The 27,420-nt window shown below is 41.0% G+C and overlaps 1 protein-coding gene across 11 annotated transcripts in view; it reads left to right on the forward strand.

Moving 5' to 3' along the window:
* The first annotated feature begins 5,910 nt into the window (after window positions 1-5,910).
* The window catches only part of KIAA1109 (KIAA1109 ortholog), an 88,895-nt gene continuing 67,385 nt past the window's right edge, over window positions 5,911-27,420 (forward strand). For all 11 annotated transcript variants that reach the window (XM_039550305.1, XM_039550295.1, XM_039550296.1 and 8 more), the window contains exons 1-9: window positions 5,911-6,007; window positions 14,165-14,294; window positions 17,056-17,172; window positions 18,560-18,638; window positions 19,272-19,336; window positions 22,474-22,660; window positions 23,712-23,793; window positions 24,460-24,653; window positions 27,009-27,088. In XM_039550305.1, coding sequence (XP_039406239.1) covers window positions 14,198-14,294; window positions 17,056-17,172; window positions 18,560-18,638; window positions 19,272-19,336; window positions 22,474-22,660; window positions 23,712-23,793; window positions 24,460-24,653; window positions 27,009-27,088 — 901 coding nt within the window. In that variant the 5' untranslated portion in view covers window positions 5,911-6,007; window positions 14,165-14,197. The remainder of the gene's footprint in view (window positions 6,008-14,164; window positions 14,295-17,055; window positions 17,173-18,559; window positions 18,639-19,271; window positions 19,337-22,473; window positions 22,661-23,711; window positions 23,794-24,459; window positions 24,654-27,008; window positions 27,089-27,420) is intronic.

Raw genomic sequence — 27,420 nt, forward strand, 5'->3', positions numbered from 1 at the left:
ACAGCAACCATTTTCTTAAGAGTACGGAAGTTATAATCCATACCAAAAAAATCCATACTGTAAAAAGGAAGCAGTAACACAATTAAGCTCCACATGTGCACATCCAGCAAGTGATGTGGGGGACAGGTGAGAAAGGTGGGTTTCTACATAGTAAATGAAGGATTTTGTGAAAAAACTTGTGCAGGTGCAACACAAGGCCACTCAAGTGTGTTTTAGTGATTGCCAAGACACAGCAATGGGATCTCATGGAATCCCTACCTGTTCACTTGTTTTCACCTGTCATTTTCTGAAATTAAAAGTACCAATTTTTCACAGAAATAGGATGTTTAGTGCTGTCTGAAAACAGTTTTGATAGATGAATTTTAGCAAGTTTGTGGTTTCTACAAGCTATACCCTAGGCTTGCTGAAATCACTGTTCATTTTGTATGGTTTGATGCCTGTTGCCTCACAAGATAATATGTATGCAATAGGTCTGAGTGAGAGGAACTATAAAAGCCTGAGAATCTGGCTAAACAATACTCATATCTAAAATGCAGATTTTATTATCAGTGTTGGTTTACCATCACACTCATTAATCACATCAGAAGGAAAGAGTTTACAGAAGTGATAGTTTGAAGAAACTAATAAAAAACCAAACATGTTTTGTTAGTATTCTCATATTCTACTCTGCTCATCAAAGTGAAAATGATATTGCTTAGTTTGGACGAATATGACTGCATAACCTTTATGTAGGGTAAGTTATATTTTCCTTCACATTTTGTTTAGGGATTGAATGAAGAATCACTTGATCCTTCCACATTTTTCTTACATTCAAGTAAGATCTGGTTGCACAGATCCAGACACCAATAAACTACTCTCAGAGCAAGGATGATTTCTTTAGCTAACCTGTTTGGGAATCAGTTTTTGGGTGCACCATAAGATGGGGAACTCCTTTTAAAAACGAGCACCATTCATGTAAAACTCCTTGAATGAACATGCTTTGGAAGTTAAAAAGACACTGTGAGTATTGAAAGGTCAAGTATGGAATAAATTAATTCTGTAATTGATAACAAGCGACTTCCAGCTCTGGCAAATTATGTACTTAAAACAAGTTATTAATATTTGTTTGTTTTCTGAACTGAGTGTCTGTTTTTATCCTCAGATGAAAGAACCAAGGAATCTAATATTTTTCCCCGAAGTTAAAGGATGTGGGTGTTTTGACCCAGCAGCTTCTGGCTTGTTGAAGTAAGTTTTCACCATGTTGTGAATATTTTGCATAAGGAATATTTATATTTATTTATCTCTAAGCTCAGCGTTTGTTTGCTTTTAATGTAATCTAGAATGAACTCTTATAGTAAATACTGATGTTATTTGGAGGGAGCATAAATCAACCATTGATATCCTCACAGCTCCAGCAACTTCAAACCCCTCACCAAAGCAGAGCTGAAGAGAGAATTAAGTTTCATAACACACAGACTGGTAGTAATGTGCTTTTTTCTTTCTTATCTATTTGCAATTGTTGCCTCAGAGCTGTGAGAAAGAGGGAAATATTTCAAATTCTGAATTGATTACCATGCTGCTCTTGGTCCACCCAAGGTGTGAGACGCCCGTATCTGCACTCTGCAGCCTCCTTTGATACCAAATGCAGCATCAGGAAAACAATTGATTTTCTTTTCTGGTATTCTTAGAGAACTCCCTGCAAGACGATTGCCTGACAAGGGCTTTTCAATCTGATAAGGCTATGGAAGGGCTCTTTACAGCCTCCTGATTAAATGAATTTTCTCCTAAAGTAACTGATGCCAGTGAATCAGCTTCCAGCTCCACGATGGTGAATGCCTGATTCTGCTTACTGGGCTGTTGCAGGATTTTTAGAGGGGTCATACCTATGAGTGTCATTTAATGCCAGTTGGGCAGTGACTGCTCCATTCCCCTGGAAAATGCCAGGGCTGCCCTAACAAGGTAAATGGTTTAAGTCCCAGAAATGAGTAGAAATATTCAGTCACATTTTGCTTTTGTTAATGGTGTCATGTACCCAGCAGCTTCTGGTTCTGTCTGAACAAATTCCGGAAGCCTCGACATCAGCTTGTCTGTGACCCTTGGATGGCATCACCCAAAGATAAAGCAATGAACAAATGACTTGGGAGCTTTTAGAACGATGTTCAGAGAAACATCTTCCACCGCAAAGTAGAAGAAGCATAAATAATTTAAAGACAGTGCTTTTACTCAACTACTCCTCTTTGCTTACAAAGAAAGTCTTGGAATTTCAGGCATGAAAGTAAACATACAGAGGTAAATGGGAATGCCACCCAATGTAAAACAAGTTAGAGCATAGAGGATGATGGGGTTGTAATTTTCCGTAACTTGAAAGTTATATGATGAGACAACACTTATAAAATCTCTTTTCAGTTGCCATGCTGATAACTTGAGATGCAACATCATATGCTGGAAATAATTAAGGATGAAATATTTGTGAAATATCTGTTTTCTAGACCATGAGAAAAATTTGGGCAAGATTGAAAAGTTATGCCCTAGAGACAACATTCAAGTCTGGGCCATTTGTGCCGTGTGAATGTACATAACACCATCAGAAGCTGCCAGTTTTCCCCCAAAAAGGAAATAAGCCTCTGGTGTGTGTTACAGAGCAGACAGGAGTGGAAGAACCCCCTGACTTAGCCCCACCCTGCAAAACATGAATCTAAATATTACAGTCATTTTGTTACTCTGCTTTAAAGATATTGAATTGTATTGCAGTGCATTATATTTCATCTGTTAATCTCCAGCTGCCTCAAGAATAGTTCTATGTATCAGGAGAGGCTTTCCTGGTGCTTCAGATCTGAATCATCAACTGGATTACAGAAGACAAAGGTAATTAATCAATTACCTTTGAGCTTTTAGGTTTATGTGGATAACGTATCTTGAAGTTTTGATTATTAGTTTACCCTTTTAAAAGTAATTTCTACAAATAAATTTCAAATGACAAATATATTTTATTGTTGGAATCAGCGTACAGAAGGAAGGGCTGAGAAAAGCAATTCAGCGTCATTCCTTATTGGAAAGAAAATAAGGAAAAACTCCTTTAAGAAGACAGAGAATGAAAAGAAAGCAGGGGGAAAATATCAGGAGCTAATTTGTAGACACTCCCCCAAAAGGTCATAGGAGGCAATGGAAGGAATGAAACTGGTGATGGAAATCAGCATCAGAGGCAAACATCCCAAAAATGCAATCTTCAAAAAAGCAGCAGGCAATCGGGCAGGGGTGCTGTGAGAATCCACAAAGCTCACGTCAGCACTAACCTACAGCAGCCACCAGCTCCAGTCCTCGTCACACCAGGCAACACCGCTGCTTCCAGGGAGCTGCACTCAGGGGTCAGAAACTTGGACATAACACCAAGAGCCCACCTAAAAAGAGAAAATCCTGGCACTCACTTTCCATGGCCCCGGGCTGGGATGCAGTGACTCACTGCATTGTCCATGTGCAAGGCATGCTGAGAGCCTGAGAAGAACCAGTTTGCTTGGACTGAGTAAGATGATGCTGACAAAATAATTCTCAGGTGTAAGAATAGAGGGATCTGAAAACTGAACAAATCAAAATCTAAAAATTATAGAAATTGTTGGCAGTAATTGCTAAAATTACTCTTTGTTACTGGTTTTGGAAATCGTTCTTATTCTTGCTGCATTAACAAAGGGACAAAGACATAGGAAACTGCAGTGCTGCTGGCTGTCCTAAGGCAAAGTGAAGCTGTTAGACTGCAGGTTACAAATACCCACAGGGACTCATTTTTTATATAAACATATTGGATTTAAGCTGATCTTTGCTTAAAAATATTGCGTGGAATTAACTTCTGTGCTTGAATTTATCTGTTGTACAACTAGACTTAAAGCCTCTCCATTTCCTGCCCACCAACGAAACTGGGATAAGTCCCAGAATTTTGGCTATCCCGTCTTTTCTATTTCAATCCTGGTAACTTTAAGTTGTGGTATTACACTAAGAATAGAAATCATTTCTCCCTCTGCCTTATTTTGGTTGTTCTGGGACACATTCTGCTCAGTATTGATAGGAGTTTAAAAATAAGTCTAGTCAAACATAAAAATATTTTTGTGAGAAGAAAGTGCACGTTTCTTTTACAGAGAATGTAAATATTAGTGTCCTTTATGAAACAAATAAGTTCAAAGGTGTAGAGGGGTAAATATTTTTCCTCATGTTAATCCCATATTTCAGTTTTCTAGCCAGGCCTGTATCAGCATTAAAGCTTTTACTTCCATCTCTTACAGCAGGCACAGGTCCACCTTCCCCAAGTTCTAGTGATAGCTTTGAGCTAAAATTTCTCCATGTGACTTATCTGTGTGGACCTCATTAAAGCCTTCAGGCACCATGTGGATAAAAACATTTGGAAGAGCCTCCCAAGACTCCATCCCTTCAGCACAGCAGGTCAGAGAAGAGTGCTGGAGTACACAGCTCTAGCAACAGCAGGGAAGGAGGTGGAAAGGGGGGCTTCAGTATGAAAACCAGGAATACTTAATATTTTTCTTACTATGTTTAGTATGATGGGAATGTAATAAAAAACAGCGAGGATAAACCTCGTTAGATAACACTTGCTTTGATGGTGGTTCATCTGCTGGGTGGAGGATGCCTGGAGCTGCTCTGAGCACGGCACTGTCCAGCAGGATGCTGGAGGGCAGCTGGGGTCAGGGTTCACCTGTGGTTTGTGGCACTGCTCAAGGGATAATCCTGCCAGTGCCTTTCTGTGCCAGGTTAAGAGCCCTTGCCAGGCCCCCAGGGGCATCCATGCCCTTGTGCAGAGAGCAGGATCATGCTCGCTGTTTGCTGATCCCGCTGAAAGTTGGCTCTGCTCGGGAAACCATGTGGAATACTTGAGCAGACACGAGGTGGGAGGCAAGAACATGCTCCTCCTCACAGAGAGAGCCCTCTGCTCAACTGGGCTCAGTTTCACTTTGGCCCAAGCAAATCCAGGCAGCCCATAGACAGGGCTCACTGTCAGGCCAGTGAAAGCAGCACCCTGGTTTAGGGAATCTGTGCTTCTCACCCACAGGATTTATTTTGCAGGTACGATCAGCCTTTTAATCCAGGTGCCCAAGGATGGGCACCCCTCGGGAGACTCTGCGTGGTGCAGCTTCTGGAAACCTTGGGGGCATTGAGGGAACATGGAGCTCAGCACCAGTGTTGACAGTGTGCAAGGATCACATGATAAAAGGTACCTATACACACACAGAGCCACTGTTTTGGTTTTCTCTAGTGTGCTACTGAAGGCTGTAGGATGCACGCCTGGGTGATTCTAAAGAAATGTGTTTGTCTTACTTGGCTACACCTGGCAGTCAAGTCACGGCCACCCGTGTTCAAAAATGTCTAAAAACTCACTTTTTATCTGGCTTTTGGGGGCCGGTTTTCTTCACCTGCTTTGGAGGGCACAAAAAACGGCCGGGAAAACGAACAGCCCGTTACCGGGCGACTCGGCCAGCAAACCCCTCCGGTGCCTCGCAGTTAAGCGCTGCGAGGACAAGGGCGAGCGGCAGGTACCGCGGGCGCGCAGGCGCTCGCTCTCCGAGCCGTCGGCGGGCTGGCAGCACCCCTTCTCCCGACGTAACGGGCAACTAACCGCGCCGGGGGCAGGATCCATTAGCGAGACTCCAATTTCGGGGCCGTGTGTCCGCCAGCTCCACAAGGTACCAGCGCCGGCCACGCCCGCGGCCGCCACCGCGCCGAGCACATCTGGCGGCTCCAGCTGTGCCCGCGCCTGCGCGCGCCGCGGAGGGGCGGGCGCGGCTCCCCGCACACACACACGGGGCAGACGCCGCCCCTGCCGATTGGCGGAGAGGCACCTTGGTCCCGCCCCCAGGGGGGCGGACGGCCTCGCCATTGGCCGCGCCGGCCGGCGGCGCCTTTCTATTGGCTGCGCGGCGCCGTGGGCGGGGCCGCGCCTTACCGTGAGGTGCGGGAGGACCCCAGCCGCCGCCGCCGCCGCCGCCGCCGGTTCCGGGTCCGCGGGGGAGAAGCCGCGCAGGGCCATGGCGTAAGTGCGGGGGGGAGCCGGAACCGGGCTGCGCTCCGCTTCCCACCGGGATGGGCCCAGCGCGCAAGGGTCGGCCCTGCCGCTCGCCCTGGGCCTGCCGGGAACACGCAGCCGCCTCCGCGCCGGGAGGAGTCGCGGTTCGGCGTGGGGCTCTGCCAGGCCGGGACGGGGAGGAGGTCTGGTGCCCATCCGTCCGCCCCGGAGGGCGGTGTGCTCACCTCCGGGTGCCGGTCCCGCCTTGCTTCCCGTGGTCCCGGCCGCTTCCTGGGGGAGCGATGCCGGGGGAAGCTCCTCCGGTGACGGGGGTTCCGTGTTTTCCCTTTGGAGCGGGTTAACGCCGTGCAGAAAGGGTGTGAGACCAGGGGGCGGGAGCTCAGGCGCCTCCGGTTGTGTTTGGCCTGAGAGGGAAGTTTCCCTGTGCTGGTCCCTGGGCGGTGAAAGGCGATCTCTGCCAATGCCTCTGGTCCTGAGAGGGTTTAACGCACACACGGGGATTTAACACGTCGTGCACCTGCTTTTTGGTGTGTCTGAAGCTGTCATGGTAATAATACATAATTATGTTATCATAACGTGCTTGCACTTTGAATTATCAATAAAAAACCCGATGTAATTATCAATGTAACATGTGCACGACAGATATAATACACGACATAACACTGATACGGTGGAGGTGTGTTTTGGAGGTGGCTGTGTAGCAAATATCCTAATCACAATTTCCATCTGGATTGGTTTCCCATCTTAAGACACGTCTCCCCAGCAGCCTTTACTCAACTTTGTGAAAACTTCCGAAGTTGGTAGTTTGCTGCAACATGTAACTTTATCAGGCTTAATGTTCAAAAGGCCACAATTATTGCCATGTGAGTTTTTCTGTTGTGTGACTTAATCCATTAATTCTGCTTTTCTGGCTTGCTCTTTTTATTGCAGCCGTGCAGGGTTTCCCCTCCCCCCTGCTTTTTACCAGCTAAACAATGGGGCCAGATATTTTGGCAACTGAGAAGAAAAACTGGAGTGTAGGAGTATTCCTCTTGTTTGTAAAAGTATGTTAATAGGTTATTCAAGCAGTCATTGATAAAAACAGTATTGAGTGTCCAGTTAGGCAGTTGACTCTGAATGGGTGTTCAGGGATGTTTGTTTAGGATCATGGCCTGGACTTGCACGTTTTCACAGCGTTCATGAATAGGTTTTGCTTGTGGTGGATCATCTGGAGTTGATTGTGCAAAGGTATGGACACATTTAGGGAGAGCTCTTACCCTTGTGCATGGCATGCTGAAGTCACTCACCCTTTTGGGAATGCTGTTAGAGACCTTTGGCATGTGAAATGTGCATCAGCTGCTGTTTGGTGATTGTTCTTTTGCACCATTTTACCCTGTGGGAAATAGGCAAGAGGTTAATGCTTTTGGTTAGCAGTGTGCAGTTATCCTGTGTTTACTGTGAAGTGTAATACCTTCTCCTAGTAACTTCTTATCTTCTCATATCACTTATCCTAGCACTTGTTGCTGCACCAAAATCGTTGTGGTGACTCCAGGCTGGGATGAACCTATACATGGTTCCCTTAAGGATGATGGTATATGTAGCTACAAGACTGATTCTTAGTTTGATTTGTGGCAGGCTTCCCCTTTCCCCAAATTGTGGTGATGTGTCAGAGGAGAAGTTTAGAGGAAGATTACTTCTTGAAAAATTCATAGGTATGGAGTAGGTGACTTAGTTTCATAGAGAATTTCAAAGGTACAGTGCTGTAGCTCAAATTGGAAATGGGGAGGAAAAAAAAAGTTATTGCCTCTTTGTTAAGACCAACAGCAAAGGCTCCAAAGGCAATATTTTGATTTTTCTCTCTAAGTTGAAGAGTGTGCATGAGGGAAATTCTTATTTATTTCTACTGTTGTGAGCCTCTGTGTTCTGTTGTTTGTGAGTTTTGGGCTTGGGGTGGTTTTTTTTGTTTGTTTTGTTTTGTCCCTTTTTTTCCTCTGCACCGTCAAGACCTGGCAATGTAAGCAGGAAAAGAACCAGCTCCCCTGAACAAGTCTGGGAGGCAAGGTTAAGAAGTATATTTTTACTTTTTAGAAGTTAAATGAAAAATCATCCCAATTCAATCAGGGATTCCTAGGCTAGCAGTGGAAGTAGTGTATGTTTGTTGCCATGGCAGGAGTTTGTCTTTGATTTCTTCTGCAGGGAAACTCATGTCCTATACCATTAAAAATAGATAAATAAAAGATACCACTTGTGCTGTGAACCTCTTACCTCGTTGGGTAGGCTATTGTGAGAATGATTTTTATCTTACACTGACAGTTCCTTTGAGTATGCTTTAATCTCGATTTAATTAATTTTGAAGTAGACCTGTTATTTACTAAGCTACTGTAGTGCAAAATTTGTTTGACTAAGGGTGTCTACACACCAGCTCAACCAGGTGTGGCTGTGCTGGGCTCTGCTTTCAGTTCAGCTGTTTCTGCTGGAGGTTGTAGTAGGATTTCATTAGTATAATTAACGCCCTAGTTTATTTTGTTTACAGTTTACCGCTAGTGGGACTCCAAGCACTGGCAGACAGGGAGGAAAATAGACCTGAATCTTTTTTCTTAAAAAAGCCCAGAGATGCTAATTTTAATTTGGTACCAGTTATGAAGGCGATGCAATGTGTCCTGTGGCAGAATTGCTCTATGGGTGCTGTCACTTCTCTCAGTTTTTTTGTGTGGGTTTTTTTTTGAGAACAACTTTCCTTCTCTTCCTTCCTCTTTCCTTTGCTTGTTGACTGAAGAGTAGCTGAGTTTGCTAAGCAGTGCTGGGATGGGTTTGAAGTGTTTGACCTAGCTGGAGCATTTTGGGAGAGATGCCAAGGTTGGCAGCTTTTTGTTTTGTGAGATGTGCCTAATGTGCCTCTGGGTGCTGACAGTGTAAGAATACCCTGAGAGGAAAATTCAGTCCAGTTGTGTCTACATTTGTGAGCCTCCTTTATAATATCATTTACTTATCTAAAGCTCTGGTTTCATAACAGAAGTGCTGGACACCCTTTGAAAGGCAGTGATGGAGTGGGTAATGCAAAAATGCCTTTTCTTTCCATTAAGGAATTGCCTTGGGTATGGCTTCTTTTTTGGAGATGTGAGGCATCCAGACATATTATCTACATACATTTATTGAGACCAGGGGGATTTGCCTCCTGTCATTTAATGTGTCACTTTGGGTGTAATTGTAACTCCACTGATTTGTAATTGCTGTAGAAGTTGGGAGTTGAGTATCCTTGGAATGGTAGTTAACCTCTAATAACACCAATTAACATATATTTGATAAACACTTGATTTCTGTGAACATCTGAGGGATATGTCTGGCAAATTTAAACTCCTAGTTTATTCCCCCCGTGAATTCCAGCAGTAATAAGGGAGTTGGCAATGTCCATTATCTCCCTACCCACTTCATGACCATATAAAAGGTTTTTTTTCCTCATTATGAAGTTCTGTTTTTTCCCCCCACCTTTGGACACCCCTTTTATTCAGCTGTTTCTACAAGGGTGTGCCAGGAAAACAGTGTTACAAAGGATGTGGTAGACAGACATTTCTTTTTCTTTCTCCTTTTCTTGCCCCGATCAAGACCCATGTTACCCTAATGCTCCCAGGCACTGACTAAAACATTTATTGCCTTTGTCTTCAGGTGTAGGTGCAGGACAAACCTTTTACAGGTGCTTGCAGCTGCCAAGTGACTGCACTCTGGTGACCGAGAGCCCAGTCATTGAGCTTGTGGTTTCTATCCTGCCAGCTCTTGCATATATGCATGCCTCCTGTAAATTTTTAATGACTTAGCTCAAGCAGAGGTTTGTTCTTGGTGTTGAGTTAATTTGCCAGGCTGAGGTTAAAACGAGTTTACCTATCTGATGTGATTGAAATGAGTTTATAAAGATTGGGAGCAGCTGCTTTTGAGTATTTGGCTTTTTAGGGATTGAATATTTGTGATGAAAATTGGGTTGGGCTTGTAACACTGGAAGCAGGCTGAAAATGAAGTGCATCCCCCCCAGGATTATAACTTCCCTTGCATCTTTTTTGTACCGTGAAGAATGGATTAATGTGTGACACAAGTAATTAAAAGTCACTTTTTAAAGTCTGTTAAGTATGTGTTTTTGCTATAAAGACAGCCTGGCTGACCACGAGGTCCAACTTTACAGTAATATCAAACCCTCACATCTTCAACCCAGTCCACTGTCTGCTCTGAGTGTGCTAAGTGCTCCAAACATGCACAACCTGAAAAGCAGGCCCTGAGTATTTCAGTTTGGGCATCATAAATAAGGGATTTGGCCTTTATCTCTCCTTGCTTCAGATACTCATTTGCAGAAAGACAACTACACAACGCCCTAAAGGACTGCTGGAAAGATAAAATGAGTATCAGTGTTCTATCACCTCAGTGACACAGAATACCTTTTCTCCTGTCTTCTTCCCAGGAGAAAGCTAATACATTTTGTATTTATTAACGTGGTATGTGGTAAATGAGAGCCACAAGTGATACAATGAATAGTAAAAATAAGGCAGGAGGGAAGGCAAATAAATCCAAACACTTACCATGGTTTTGAACTATATTTCAGTATGCTGACTGAGCTGTTCATCACAGAACAGCAGAGACCTTGAGAAAAGAGTATAATTAAACTCAGAGATACAAATTTGAAGTTCTGGGTTTCTGTTCCTCTTCGTTACATTTTCTTTTGTGTATTTGCATGGTTGGCAAGAGTCAGTTTCACACCCTTGGGTCTTATCCTTCCAAGAGTAGTTCCTTAATGTTAATACAGCAGGCAGCATGAAAGAACATTCCAGGCTCAGCAACCTATGGATCATTGTTCCTGGGGAGTGCAACAGTTTGGTCTGATTGCAAGTTAACATTGCACACAGGAGTAAATGTAGCAGAGTGTGGGCAGTGAGAAGCCTGCAGGCATCAAACCTATGGTTACAGTGTATAGGATGCGGAAGGGGAAGGCTGGAAGGTGGTTACAGTGTATAGGGTGTGGAAGGTGCAGGACTGTTGTCAGAAAGAAATGCTGGTTACTGAAAGTAGCAAATATCTGTCCTGGAAAGACTGCGTCTCTTCCTTTAAGCAATCCTGGTGATCCAGATCTTGTCCCTTTATCCTCTGGGCCTTATAAATGCACAGGGACCTTATGAACAGTGTGTACTCCTGAAGTCTCTGCTTGCGTCCCCTTTCTATTACATTACACAGAATCACCAGGTTGGAAGAGACCTCTAAGATCATTGAGTCCAACCCATGCTCTAACACCTCAACTAAACCATGGCCCCAAGTGCCACATCCAGTCTTTTTTTAAGCACTTCCAGGATGGTGGTTCTACCACCTCCCTGAGCAGACAATTCCAGTACTTCATCACTCTTTCTGTGAAAAACTTTTTCCTGATATCCAACCTATATTTCCCTTGGTGCAGCTTAAGACTGTGTCCTCTCGTTCTGTCAGCTGCTGCCTGGAGGAAGAGACCAACCCCCACCTGACTACAGCCACCTTTCAGGAAGTTGTAGAGAGCGATAAGGTCACCTCTGAGTCTCCTTTTCTCCAGGCTAAACAATCCCAGCTCCCTCAATTGTTCCTCATAGGGCTTGTGTTCCAAGCCCCTCACCAGCCTTGTTGCCCTCCTCTGGACGTGTTCAAGCATCTCAACGTCCTTCCTGAACCGAGGGGCCCAGAACTGGACACAGTACTCAAGGTGTGGCCTCACCAGTGCCGAGTACAGGGGAAGAATGACTTCCCTGGTCCTGCTGGCCACACTCTTTCTGATACAGGTCAGGATGCCATTGGCCTTCTTGGCCACCAGGGCACACCGCTGGCTCATGTTCAATCGGCTGTCGACCAGTACCCCCAGGTCCCTTTCTGCCTGGGCATTGTTAAAGATTATGATTAATTCATAATCTAAGTGGATTATTAAGTACCTGATTCCTCTGAGAGGTGTGTTGAGAGCTCACATCCAGTGCAGGCGTTGCAACTGCCTGGTTTTGGGTGGTTACACTTTGATTGTCAGCATCCTCTTCCTCAGGGGACTTGATCAAGGGCAAAGACTACCCTAACAAAAGAGAAAAAAAATAAATAAGTGGGGCAGGCTGTTAAAGGGTCATCTTTGAAGCTCCAAAATGATATATTGTCACATGATTACTGATAGGGGGTTCCTGAATTTATTTGCATGCAGGTAGCAAATGTATCCCCCCAAAAAATTCAAAGTATGTGCAGTTTATGTTTATGGTTAGTGATGACAAAAAAATGATGAACACTGTCTTTATTTAAGTAGCTAAGTATCAAGATTCAATACTTTCAGCCTCCAAGTTGTCTTGCCACAGTCCTATTTCATGGTTTTTAATGTCCTCTCTAAGTGTCATGTAATGCTGGGTGACAATTTCTTAGGAAAAAGCCATGGTTTGCTTCCTTGAGGAGTTCAATATTAGTGGTTGAGGCAATAGATAGGCAGTCCTCACCTATTGACAGCATTTCCATGGTGGTTTTGATCACAGCAGAGTGATCCTGTTGTCCCTTGGTAAGAAAGGGAAAGAAGTTCTGTCCTTTTATGCTGGAAGTGTTGATTTGGGTTTCTCCCTTTACCCTGTGATTCAGGGGTTAAAGGCTCCTGGAGGCTGCCTGCAGAGACATCATCTGCTTCATCATACAAACTGACATGTGGCTTCTTTATTAAGGTACTGTGGATGTCTTAAAGCAAATCACAGTGCCATTATGTGATTTAATTTGCTGTTCTAAAGTCCCTTCTGAACCAGTGGCTCCTTTTTTAAAGTCTGTGTTATGTGTGTGTGATGCTTATTTCAGCCCCCCCCCCCCTTGCAGGGGAGTAAGTTGGTAGCTTTTTTATCATCCCTGCTGGAAACTGGTGTTGGTTCATTGTTTTTTTGTTGTTTCTCTTTTTGTCTTTGTTGCTCTCATATTCTTTCCTCCCCATTCTATTCCTTCTTACAGAAAGGGTAATGAACAAATTATTAGCACTTATTCTTGGGACTGTACTCCTATTTTAGTTCTAAACACAGGCTGTTGGTTCAGAGTACAACAGGAGAAACAAGTGCATTAAAGGCAGTTTTTTCCCAACTTCTTTCAGTTAAAATTGTGAGAGTAGTATGAGTATTAAAGGAAAAAACTTTTGATACATTTATTGCTAACATTTGCAAATACTGACTATTCCAAAGCTGTTATGCTGCTGAAAAACCAAGGACTCACCAGTGTTACTTAGTTTTATGTTCTAGAGTCTTGATGGGAGACCATCAGAGACTTCATAACAAAGGGGAATAAAGTCTACTCATTTTTTTTGAGGGCTGAATACTGTCAGGAAGACAGGCTGCCAGGAGCTGGAATGTGTTAGAGAATAGAAAAAAGAAGAAGAATTAATGCCTTTCTTTTTGTAAGAAGATTTGACAGATAACATCCGAGGGAGAAGACTTCAAATGAAACCAATGCAACAAAAATACTGCTGTGTAATTACAGATGTTGCTGAGTTGAGCAATTCACTGCTAATCACATTTAATTAATATAACCCAGTTGCAAGGTAATTTATGGGTGGTTTGAATAAAGGTGTAAGATCGGAAGGACTCGTTTTCTGTTCTCTGTAACAGATCAATCAGGTAGTCAGTTTTTATGGAATGATGCAAATCCATCCTAAAGCAGAATTAATGGACACAGTGGATCAGGAAGTTCTAGGAATTTTCCATAATTCCTGGAAGTGTCTGCTTTGGCCTTTTCTTCTGCAAGGGCAGGGGTTTAGTCTCATGTTGCATTTTTGCATGTCAGTAGGCTTAATACAGCCTCATTTTTATTTGCATGTTCAGTTGCCTTTTGACTGCTGTGGCACAACAGATTTAGACATTTATTTGCTTTTCTATGCTGTACAGGGCATCCAGGGTACTAAATTTGGAGAGCATATTCTGGTATTTTGTTGATATGTAATTTGTTTGGGGCAGTCATGTGCCTGGAAACTGTTCCAGCAGAGATGAGTGGAAGTGTTTCTGGAGCTCTAGAGTAGAAGAAGAGGTAGCTGAGAATCATGAAGTTGTTATTGAAGGAATAAAACAGGTACATTCGTATTTGTGTGAAACAGACTGCTGGAGATGATTTAACATGGTATATAGTCAGTTTTTTCCAAACTGTACTGTGCTTGTTACTCATTTTGGTTTTGATATGGTTTTCTTTTTCCTTCAGTTCTATAGGTGCTGATGCAAAAACAGTGTAGCAATGGATCAAAGAAAAAATGATAGTTTTGTCCCAAGTATCACACAGCTGGAAGACTTCCTGACTGAACATGACTCCAATGTGGTTTGGCTGTTAGTAGGTAAGGTTAACCTCTTTTGTTCTGGTTGAATTTCTTTTGTGATACTTTACAAAGGATTAGCATGACAGTCAGCTACAATAACTTCCTTATGCCAGTATGTACCTACCTGCCATTTAATATGATGTAGTTTGGAAGGTGATCTAAAGACCATTGTGTTTAATGACACAGCTTCCAGACTAAATTGTGTGCCACAATGAGCCTTTAAGCCCAGCTGTCATGTCATCAGTTATGAGCTGGATTTGTAAACATGCCTGATTTAGGTATGTTGGTTTTCTTTTTCCTAGCACTAGTGCTATTGCTTATATTTGTGTAGGTACTTTTATTTTCTCAGTCTATGAACAGGTGGATCAAGGACAGCAAAATAAATACCAAGTTGTACTCAGGTCCATGTAAGAATACTGGAAGTGTGCAATGAATTCAGACCTTTTCCAAAGGTAGAGAATGCCTGCTTTTCAGCCTTGACTTTTGGACTCAGAGCAACATGAGAAAAACAACTTTATTTTTTCACTTTCACTTCTGACAAGTTAAAGCAGTCTGTTGGCTATTGACATACTGGAATTATTTTTCAATAGGCCAAATTAAATAGAAAGGACATAGGTAAATTAGCTGAGGATGCTTCCTGGTTGTTACTTATTTCACTTTTAATGTGAGTGGAAAGTTTGTACTCAACGTAGAGTTCTCTGTGTAGTCAAGATGAAAATAGGGGAAGTCACTGGTAGTAGCTCACGGTAAAATGTGGAACAGATGCAAATAGATCTGAAAATTTTGTCTTCAAAAGCTTTGACTTGCTTCCTGTTATGAAGTTTGGATAGAAACACATTTAAGTGATGTTTATTAACTGACCCAGTTTCAAGCAGGCTTTCCTTCTTTGCTTTTATCTGCTGACCTATGGCATCCTGTTATAAGAGAACATAAAAAGATATCAGTAATTTCCTCATCTGAATGCTGAAAGAGCTAACTATTGGTCTCAGTAGCAGGTGATGAATTCCAGAAATGAACATGCTCCTCAAAGAGCTGTTGCTCACTTTTGGAATAATTTCTAAAAATCACATGCAGTAAAACTTTGGAAATGTAATTTCCAAAACTTGGTCTCAGTGAAGAGGCTTTAAAATCAAGAATGTAATAATGAAATGAATGGAGTTTATGGGATTTGGTTAAGGAAAAGCCTACAGTTTGTGGCAGAGGTGAGACTAGTGGTGAAGGCAGTGGATCAGGACTGGAAACTCCACTGGTTTCCCGATTTTTCTCAGTATGTGTCACCTTAAGAGGGCACCTTCTTGACTTCAGCTATCTAGCAGTGTCTAGTTGAACTTTAGGCTCAAATTAAGCTTTATGGCTGGAATGGACCCTCAGAGCTTGAGTCATCCCACCTTTCTCCCTCCCCACAGAGGACCAGCAGTGAGGAGCTTACTCATCTGAAAGTGGGGGAGGTGAACACTGTCCTTGGAGTGTGCCTTCCCTCAATACTCCCTCAGCTGGAGTTTCTTTCCTGGGATGTAGCTTCCACCCTCCCTGCTCTTTCCTGTATAATCACCCGCACAGATTTGGTTTGTTTAACATGTCAAGCAGCTTATTGCCCAAGGGTATGAGCTGCTTGAATTTTGGTCACACTGGTTCCATTTTCCAGCAAGGAAACGACAAAGTCATGGGAGTCTTTTTCACCTTCTCTTTCTCTTTCAACAAAGTATTGTTATTAAGCAGTGGAGTATCCCACTAAAAAATAAAAAATGAACAGTAAAAGAACAGATTCTGTTTGTAAATTTTTTTTATTATTATTATTATTTATCCTCTGAACTCTCTTCAAAGTGAAGGTGCGATGCCCCTATGCCTTTCTGCACTTCAGATTTTTCCATGAAAGTACAATAAACCTGTGATTTTTAGCATAAATGAGAAACTTCTGTTATAAAGTTCAGGCTTTTTGCCTACTCTGCTTCGGGTGAAACAGAATGGTAATTATCAGTAAAGTGAATTAGAACTAGTCCATTCCTTGGCCGTGCCATTCCTTTTGGGTTTGTCCTTCTGGAAGCTTTGAGAACCCTTGTAGTTAGAAATAGGTTACTAGCTCTTAATCAACTAAAGTAAAAATTACTTTGGGGATTAGCAGGCCTAATTTTTTTTTAAAAAAAACATGTTTCTCATTGGATTGCTATTTCCTTTTTTTTCTATCAAATTCCATGCTTGAACTGTTGAGAGATTGCTGCTAACCCAAGGGCTGGTACGTTTCTCTCAGGATGCAGCATTGTAGGAATTGGTTCCATATATGATAACGTTTCCTGTGGTAATCCTGAAAGACTAGAAATTTAAGTTACAGTTCATAATTTGGAGAAGAGTAGGGAAGGCAGGTAGTATGACTTTGGTGGTGGGGGGGTTTTTTAGGGTATTCTGAAATAAATGTCCATGTGGGACAGCGCACGTTACGATTCAATCTATAAAATTTCACTTCTTAGATGGTAAGTGATGTAATGAAATAACGTGGTGCCTTCTGCAGGTCCTCTGGGAGGACAGGTTTTTTTATACTGGGAAAAGGAAGAGCAGTGAAGAGTCTATATTTTTCTGGACTTCCCGTTTCCCCTTCCCCCCCAACTCTTCACACCCTTCTCACACCATTTCTCTGAAAACACTCCTTAAAGTGTCCCATAGTTTCAAATTTTTTGGAGAGCAGGAAGAACACTGTTATGCCTTGTAGTCCTAATAGGTAAGGTTTTTACCTGGGTCAGGGTACTTTAAAAAAATGCTTTAATTCATTGTAATCTTTCAACAGCAACAATATTGTCCTGTGGATGGATTATCTACCTAACTTACTATAATTCCCGGAACATTGGACTCATTTTAACATTGGTTCTTAACAGATTATATAAACATGGCTACATCCATATTGGTAAGTTATGATTAATGTAATGCCACCCTTTGTCTGCTGCTTTTTATTATACCTCAGTTTGCTAAAAACTTATGTAAACTCAGTGTTCCTTTGTTAGGGTGATTTGAAAATGTTCAGTATGGGGTGGACTCAAAGCAGAGACTCAAGCCTTGAGTCCCTGTTCCAGCACTGGCCTTGCTTTCTAAATAAGCTGTCAGAACAACTAATGACAAGTTGATCCATACTGGGACTGTGATATGTAGAATTGATACTGGCTAGAACATTTTGCATCAAAATCCATTAACTTTTTATTAAAATATTTTAAACATTTTTGAATTAAACAGGTCAGTACAAATCACTTGGGTACTCACCCACTTACAAAAATATCTGGTGCTGAGTCACAGAGGGCTGTAGCCCACAGCCTCACTGATCACACTTTTAATTTTCTTTCACTTACTCCTCTGCCTTCCTCTGTCTGCTTCACAGAACAGCAATGACTTTAGTTCTGGACTTTTTTTGCAACTATTCATCATAACTGTAGTGAAAACTTAAAACCAAAAAATCCTACTCACACTTGGCCTGTCAGAGACACCCTTGCAATTCATTTGCTTATGTCCTCAAGAATCTAAGAACCATATTTCAAACCATCTTCAAATCCAGCTTTTTTGAAGAGCAAAATAGATGAAATATTTTCTGGCTGCTACACTTGATCTATAGACTTTTATTAAAACTTCTCTGTGAAATTGCCATTAAGTAAGGACAGCTGATATGGCTGGCCAAATACGTGGTATTCTTTATAAAACTCATCAGTAAGCAGAGCATAACAGTAATTAAATCCCATGATTTACAGCTTGGTTTCAGTTGTTTAATGCTGATTTTTATTATTTTTTTAAATTACGGTGCACTTAACTTTCTGTGGGTGAGGTGAAAAGCCTTAGGAAAAATCTGGGCTATTGCATTAGCTGCTGGTCTCTTCAAACTTACTAAACCTTCCTGCTGTAAACATAATTTGTCATAATAACTGGACTGAAATCCTTATAGCCATTTAAAATTTTTAAAAATAGTCCATCAGGAGTCTTTATTTCTCTGATTACGGTGTTGCACACAATGGCTTGAAACTCTGAATGTTCAAAACAGCTTTTCTAACTCTTTTCACAAGCTTTGCCAGGCACCTGGATGTTTCTGAGTGACTCGTGCCTCAGGGGCTTGGTTGTATTGTTGGATGGTGCCAACCCAGCATCCTTTAGTTGTGTGCTTTGTCTTCTGTATTCTGAATCTCTGACTTGCCTTCAAAAAGGGAAGCTCAAGATACCCAGTTAACCCCTTTCAGATAATTTAATGCTGTATTCTCTCTGTTCACAAAATCAACAAGTTTAGGCTAATAAGCACTTTTTTTTTTAATAATTAGGTTCCTTTTCGTTCTCTGTGCTGTCTGGGAAAGTCATGGTGCGTGAAATCTATTTCATCACAGAGGATATGTCCATCAGGTACAGATTTCCAGGGGAGTCCCCCTTCTAAATAAGGGTTTTAAATACAGGTCTAAATAGCACAAATCAAAATGCAGCCTTCCAAATGAGCAGTGTATTTGTAAGTGTTAGACTTTCTCTTTTGGTGCTGGTATTTAACACTCCTACATACTTGCAAGCTCATTTGCTGCTTTAGTGTTATCGTTTGGAAGTGAGTGCTGGATAAGATTGTAGTTGTCCTTAATACCTGTCAAATAAACCACTTTGGAGTGTGAAGGAAAACTGTTTTTTCATTTATGTCTTTGACTCCCTCATCTTCCTGCTCTTAAGTCTGGAAGATTCCTGTTGGCCAAGTAGTTGGCATTTATTTCCTGGGATTCCGAATAATTTGTTTCATAAACTGCATGCCAGCAAATAGTTTGTAGCTTTGATTCTTGCTGTCAAACTTGGAAAGCCCTGAGGAGGCAGTGAATATGGTTTTTTTTACAAGTTTCAGCTAAAGCAGGAATTGTGTCATACACTGTGTGCTGTAATGCTTTGTGGTTTCGTGTTGCTTGTACACTACTGCAGCTGCAGATCTCTGCACAAACTGCATGTAGGGTGTGGGATTGTCTCTCTCTCAACTTCTGTTTTATTCCAATTTATTTGATGTAGAATTCAAGATGGATTTATCATATTTCGCTGGTGGAAGATGTACAACCCTAAGCAGAAGCAGCATGGTAGGTTTCCCAAAAAGGTTTCAACGTTTAAATTTACAGGTAGCCTACAGAAAGGCTTCCTTTGCACAATCACAGGTGTGCAATTGCTTTGTTAATATGTACCTGAAGTACATTGGATCCTCAGAAGGTATGGATTTGTTCACTGGTTGCAGAGTAGATGAACAAATACAGGCTTCATTATCAGGGACATGAACCCTTCTTGATACAAACCATTCATCTTAATAGTAGCCCTCATTAACTGGAGTCCAGCCATAATTGTCTCTGTATTAAAGTTGATAACTATGATGAATAGAGATGTCTTATGTTCTGGAAGTGATTTTAGTTTCTGAGTTTCAGTGAGTGTTGTGCTTTCAGTATTTTAGCTAAAGTGTTGCGGTAAGGGATGTTCTTTAGTGTTTGACAAGCCTGTGTCTTGATGACACCTGTGATTACAGAAGTGGGGAAGTGTGAAAAATTCATTTATTTTTCTTCCTTATCTCTGGGTGAAGATGGATGATTAACACAGATGCAAGAGATTAATTGTGTCTGCAGAAAACAGTGAGAAAGCATAAGTAGCCTAGGGCTGTGTGCTTAATCACTTACAGGATTAGATTCTTGGTGGATGGGACTCGGGTCCTGCCCCTCTTGACTTTTGGAGCCATCACAGCTCCATTGCTTATTCAAGGAGGTCCAGAAATGTCAGCTATCTACAGTTGAGATACACTAGCTGAGAGGGTCATTGAACTCTGGAGGGCTTTTTTTCCCCACCTTGCCTTTGGAAGTGGCTTCTGCTGGTGTGAAGCCTCTCAGACTTGTCAGCAATCTTGTAGAGCAGTTGCTGTGTCAGTACCAACTCAGCAGTGGCAGCAGTACTGCATGCAAAATCTGTCAGGTGAATGTGACACCACTCTGAGCAGTGATAGGAGTTTGGAAGAGCTGCTCATTTCTATTTACTGAGGCTGTGCTCACACTCTGAGGTGGTAGGGCACAATTCAAATTCTTTACACCATAAAAAAATCATTCAAAAAGTAGAACCTAGTCTTAGAGTTAATTAGATTTTCCAGCCACAGGTTATTGTCCAACAGGTTTTCATAGGATTGTCTGCCAGTTAAAACCTATTTCTCTAGTGGCTCAGAAAATGAAAAAATGAATTGAATTTAATGCAGTGAAGATGGTTGTCTGTCCTCTGTGGTGGCAGTTTTTTCTTGGCAGTATTGCAAGGCTTTAAGGTTTCCTCCTGGCATTTAAGGCCACATGATTAGTGGACAGATAATCCAAGTAACCACAGAAGTTAGAGGTGTACATGTCTGACAACAAAGTAACATGATTAAAATGCTCTTTAAGTGTTAAATCATACTGGGGCTTTAGGTTTTGTACATACTTGAGAAATGATAGTGGTTTAGGAACAAAAGCTGGAGGATCATGTTGTGAGTAGGGCACACCCCAATGACTTGGCTTAGGTGCTGCAGCACATTATCAATTTTCACATTGTGAAACAATCTGGTAGTTACTTGTACATAAACTACATAAATGCTTCTTTAAATCATTCAGTATTATAACATTCAGATTTGCTTGTCTCTTTTCCTTGCCCTTTTTGTTTTCCTTTTCTAAAAGTGTTTTAGGCAACCAAATTGATGCGTGGAGGTTAAACCTTATTTTTGTTATTAGGAAAGAGATGTCTCTTTAAATCCCCTTTAAAGAAATGAATTAGTACATATGATTTCATTTAGTTAATGAAGTCTAATGCTTGCCTCCAAGAATTGAAAAATTACATTTATTTGTGTTCTTGATGATATTGAGATCTCCTGGGTGAGCAATTGTGTATCCCGATCTTTGTCTATGTCATTCTTTGCCTGTGTCTTATTGATGCAAGTTAGCATTGGCAACAAATGGATTTGATGGTGCTTTTATGAAAACAGGAAGGAACTGAAGGCTCATTAGGTTTTCTCTGTCTCCTGTTCAAGAAAACAGTGATGTCAATGTGCTCTGGAAACTTACTTTCTATATGTATATATTTTTATAATTATATGGAAATTTCTGGTACTGTAGGTGTGATGGAGGAAAAGTGGATTGCTGTTGTTGGGACAGTGTTGCAGAGACGTGTGATTTTGGGGGACGGATGAGTTTTCTATCAAATTGTGTGCATTTAATCAAGCAGGTATCTTAAGCCTTGGCTCTTGGGCACCTGCATTACTTCTTTTGGCCCTGACCACAAGTGTTTGCTCTGAGTTTTTAATTTCTCATGTCTTTGGGAAATGCTGCCTTCAGTTTGTACCCCTGAGTTACAGACTGGGGACTGCTATAATAACCATTGATTCTTCAGCTGCCTGAAGTCTGTTTGATTTAGAAAGACCAGATGAGGTTTTTAGAGCAGCTCAGGTCTCTTGAGTCAATGTGTAATGGGCGCTCTTTCAACTGGGTAATTAGGGGGAAGTGGTGCGAGCTTTTCCCTCACATTAACTGCATAATTAGGTCACACTTTCTGAGGCAAAAGTATGTCAAAGTATGTCACAATCAGCTCTCTATATGATCAGCAGATGTTAAAATAGGTTTTAAGGATCAGAGAGTCAAGCTGATATAACAGTTGAAATTTTAAATTAGTGTAAATGTCAGCTGATTGTGCAAAATGAGTATGATCCTGTTAGTTCTGCATATTAATGTTTTCTGTTTCTCTGTAAAAGAAGGCTTTTTCCTACTTCAGGCATGCTGTAGCAGAGAGCTTGGCTAGAAAACAGTTGGGGTTTTGAGACTGAATTGATCTCAGTGATATCTGTGCTAAAAAACAGAAATTTTCACCAAGGCTTCTGTTCTATGCATCAAGAGGGATATTTGTTTGTTTTCATACAGGAGACTGAAAAACTTCATTTACCATTTTGTGCAGTTTCTGTCTGGCTTTATTTTTGGACTGTGACCTAGGGGTGAAATGCCTTTCAGATTTAATATTTTGTATGCAGCTGTCTTATTTGCCAAGTTTTACTGATTTGCTTAGAATGCTGTAATTATTTTGTGGAGTTTTTTACTGCTTTTTAATATGTACTTCAGCAGCTGTTCAGTGCCATGTGGATTGGTTTTGCAAAATGTGTGTATCTGAGAAACTGTAAATATTCCAAGGGAATGTTGAAACAGAATTAGAAGCTCTTTTCCTACTGTTTGGTTAGATCCAAAGGCAGAAACTCGACTGTATATTATGGTGAATGACTTTGAATTTCACGTGTACAACCGCTCTGAGCTTTATGGACAACTTCAAGAACTGTTTGGCTTGGATCCCACAATAATTCCAGCAAAGAAAGATGATGAGAGAGCACAAGTGAATGGGAGGCAGAGAACACACACCAATCTTGAAAGGTAAATAATTACTCATTTTGCTGCTTTGTCGATGCTTTGTTCTGCAAAGTGCTGAACTAATTGGGTAATGTTTTGTTAACGTGTGCTCTGGAGGCCAAAAGAGGGAAGCACAGCTGAGAGGAATTGCACTGACAAGCCTGACAGTCTGAATCCTTTCCCTTTCCTCAGACTTCCTACCAATAATAATTAAAAAACAACCAAACAAACCAAGCACTCTTATTTAATGATCAGAGACGGGCTGAACAATCTATATGAAATAAAGTGTGGAGAGGAAGCATGTGTTGAAGAGGATTATGCTGGCAGAATAATAATGGTTTTGCTCAGTAGAACAGCTGCTCAAGACATTGAATAGGCAAAATGTGAGGTTCTGTATGGTCTTGTGTACAGCTACGCAAAATGTCTTCTGTTAATTTCTCTTTCTAGGATACCCCAGAAAACATGGTGTGGGTATGTAAGGAGTTTTACATAGCTTATGTGCAGTGCAGTCAGATGTTCAATAATCAGCCTGTCTTTGGGCAGAACCACACCAGACTGATTTACTGTCAGGAGCAGAGAAGATCTAATGAGTCTTGAGTCCTTCCACTGCTGCTGGCCAGTTACTAAATTACGGAGTGGGCAGCTGCAGGATGCTGTGGCAGTCCTGAGTTTGAGTAAGGGCTGTGCCTCCCAGTCAGTCTCTTTGGGTTTTTATCTCAAGCCTTTATTGACAGGCACAGGAAGGATTTCTGTCTTTGAGGAGGATGTGTCTTGGGAAATGAAAAATCCCATGCCTCAATAGGAGTATTTAGAACAGGCCAAGATTCCCTGAGGAAGATTTATTTAGCTATTGCTCTGAGTTAAACAAGGCAAGCTTGTTTCCTACCTGTGTCAGCACCCAATCTTGGGAAGCCTGGCAAGTAGTCTGCTGGCAGGTCCCTTGCAGGAGGCACCCCTCTGGGGAAGGAGTGTTCCCCAGGATCTGTGCCCTGAAGGCCCCTAGAAGAAAGGTTTGGTTGGTTCTTCTGCAGAAAAGACAAAATAATGACTACCTTTTTTTTTTTTTTTTTTTTAGTGTTAAAGTGAAAACAGAATCTCAAGACCCCTCTTCTTCATGGAGGTCACTTATTCCGGTCATTAAAGTCAATGTGAGCACGGTGAGTAAAAGAACCCTGATCAGGAAAATATTTATCAGTATTTGCTTAAAAATGACACTTGCCATTCATTTTTCTTACACTTTCTATTTGAGGTTTTTGTTTGCCTTCATGCTTTAAAAAAGTTAAAATTACACCATCAGCACACCCCTGACAGAGCCACAAATCCTACTGGTGCCATTGGAAATACAGTTATGTTCTAACTTTGGGGAAATACTTGTGTCTTAGACTTGTAATGATTTCCAGAATATCACCAAGTAATTAAATTGTGGGTGTTGTACAGTATGGGGTATGCTGGGTTTTTGGCAGGTGTTTGGGGTTGTTTTCTTAATTTTTTTTTTTTTTCTTTCCTGCATGTTTTAATAGGGATGTTTGGAGACATTCTTTAAAAGTTGATGTTAGATCCCAAAACCATACCACCCCTCAAAAAACCCAAATGGACAACAACAAAAAACCCCCAGGAAAACTGTTATTGAGGTGATAGGAGAAAAAAATGGAGAGTTTAGTATATAAGGCAGTACTTCTAGATCTGCACAGAATATGGCCAGGACTTTTGTCCACACTCTTTATTTGCACATGGCTGGTTCAACTGCATTTTTATAGGTAAATAGATACTTAAATATAAGAGACCAGTGTGTAGTGAGTAATTGGGTTTGCTTTTTGATTTAGGGTCGCTTGGCATTTGGGAATCATTATCAGCCACAAACACTTTGCATTAACTTTGATGATGCCTTTTTGACATACACCACAAAACCACCTTCAAGCCACCTTGATCAGTTCATGCACATTGTGAAGGGAAAATTGGAAAATGTCCGAGTCATGCTGGTTCCAAGTCCAAGATATGTTGGTCTTCAAAATGATGAGTAAGTTTGGGGTATTTTTATATCCATTTTATTTTATTATTTCTTTTAAGAACACAAAGAAGAGGATATTGGTTGTGCTTCCATGTCTTTATTTTACTCAGTGGGTTTAGACAGTTGGTATTTCTACCACTCTGTAAATTTTAAATTTTGGATCTTTGAAACAATCTCATGTATGGAGAAAAGCCCTGATTTTCTATCTCATTCTAGATTTGTGGTTTTGTGTGTGTGTTTTGCTCTATGATTAAACATGGAGTAGTTTGGGTTGGAAAGGTTCTTTGAAGGCCATCTAGCTCAACCCCTCTGCAATGAGCAGGGACATCTGCAACCAGATCAGGTTGCTCAGAGCCCCATCCAGCCTGGCCTTGAATGTTTCTAGGGATGTGGCATCCGGTGTCCAAGGTCTGTTTTCCTTCTCTCAGGGACTAGAGCTGTACCTAGGCTTTGCCAGCACTAAATTTCTAGCTGAAATGTGAAGTTTAAGGTGTTGACATCTGTAAAGCTGATTCCTGGTTTGGGAAATACTAAAAAAAACCCCAAACTGGGCAAAAGCTGTGTAGCACTTGGTAGAGGGGAAACCATGTTATCTTTTGGGGACAGATTGCTGATCGTTTTACCTCTGTATATTTTGCATAAGCAGGGTTAGGCAGCTTGAACAAACTAAAGTAAGTCAAACACAAGCCTGAGTTCTTCCATGAAGTAATAAAATAAACTGTACATCATTTGTACCTAAATTGGCTTTTTATCAGCCAAATACTCCTGTTTATAATATGTCTTTATGTTTTTCAAAGAATATTCTGTGGCTGTGTACAGAATCTTACTCCTCCAACATGACGACAAAGGAAATTTCTGCAACTAATATTGAAAACAAACAAGATTAAAACAAAATAGGATTAAGATACTCAAACTATTAGCTTTTCCTCCTGCTTCCTCTAAGTATTTTCTTTTTATGCTCTTACCATCCCTGCAGTTTCTGATGGCTCAAGGATGGCATCTGTGCACAAAATGTGTTCTGATTTACTGGGTAAATTCAAAAAATTGCCCAGTTCACTGGAAATGGAGAATGTTTGACTCTTCAGAGCCTGCCCTCTTCATACTGCCTTGGCTTAAAATTTAAGCTGGGTGTTTTAACTTCCAGAAATTCCTGCAGGTGGTGAATATATAAAAAAGAGCCAAGTGACTTGGTGAAATTTGTAACAGACTGACTAACCAATACAAAGATCAAAATTTCACCTTGAAAACTTTCATTTTGTATTACAAATATCCATCTCAACACTTCTGTCATGCTTTGCAAATAAGTCCTCCAAAGTCCAAGGAAAGAAAAAAAAATTGTGCTTGGAAAAGCAGGTCAAAGCAGAACAAGTTTGGAGGCAGCAGGCTCAAGGTGGTAGTTCAGGATAGATATTAGGGAGTACTTTAATGATAATGATCTCATTATCATTCATTGCCATTATCTAGTTTGTGTTAAAGTATTTGATCTTTCACTGCTGTCATTACTCTCAAAGTAAAGTTAGTTTCAGAGTTCCTGCTCTATTGCATTTGAAGAGTTTCTGGCAGTACATGGTATCTGCTCGGCTGTCTTCCATGTTTTCCAAGGTTTCCTGCCTTTGAAAATGAGCTGTGGTAAAATGGGCAATGTGCTTCTAACAGGTCACCCTCTTAGACTGTGTTTCAGTCACAGGAATTGTCTTTTTTGTTAAGAAATGACAGTTTATGAAAGTGGCTGAAAAGCTGCAATGGTGTCTTCTGCAGTAAACCCAGAGTTTTCGTATTATAATGTTACTACTTTAGAATCTATTAATATGTAAATTAACATGAAAAAGGGATTGTAATATACCAATATAATAGTGTTTGGAGAAACGTTTCATCTCTTAGTTTTATCACTTAGATCCTTTTATATTGAGGGAAATGTTATTGAGGCAGAACAGGTTTTTTTTTTCTTTTTTTATTAACTAATGGTCTAATTACTGAATATCTTGTCCCTTTGGTGTAGAGGGCTATTTTAGTAAGAAAACAATTAGCAGGTGAAAGAACTATATAGGACAAGGAGAAAGGAACTCTTGACTGAAAGAAACACTGAAAGTAAAACTTCAGTAGTTACTTCTGGTTTAGAATATCTGAGAAATACCTTTGTGGAGAGGAACCTGGTATCTTCATGCTTGACTTAACTAAACGTTTAAGTTATTTGAAGTAATGATTATAATAATAATAGCAACATTATGATCAAGGGATTGGTTTTTTTCTCAAATCATTATGCAAATCCATTATGCTTAATATGTTGCATTTAAAATTACTTGAATTCATGAAGATCAACCTCAGCGCGTGGATTTTTACTCTTTATCTTTGCACTCTTTGCAGACCACCAAGGCTGATGGGTGAAGGCTTTGTTGTAATGCAGTCCAACGATGTTGATATCTACTACTATATGGATGAACCAGGTACATTCTGTTAAATACAAAGATAATTTTTTTTTTTTAATGGTGAAAAATCTTTATGCTAAGAGAGTTAGTGCAATATTTTGGAGCCAATAGAAGTATCACAAATATGCTTTTTCTCTTTTTGCCCTTGAAGTATTGCCTGAATCTTGAACAAAGATAACAGATTAGATAATGGTGTATACTGATGTAGGATAGGTGCCATTTTGGATCATTTTTGGTCATATTTCTTGGCCTTCCACTGGAAGTCTGCATTGACTTGTGTCTTTATATGATATTTATATACTGTAGTGCTCTCAAATAAAACTGACATCAGGACACTTTAATTGTCTTGT

Source organism: Corvus cornix, chromosome 4 (genome assembly GCF_000738735.6).
Source record: "Corvus cornix cornix isolate S_Up_H32 chromosome 4, ASM73873v5, whole genome shotgun sequence".
Lineage (NCBI taxonomy): Eukaryota > Metazoa > Chordata > Aves > Passeriformes > Corvidae > Corvus > Corvus cornix.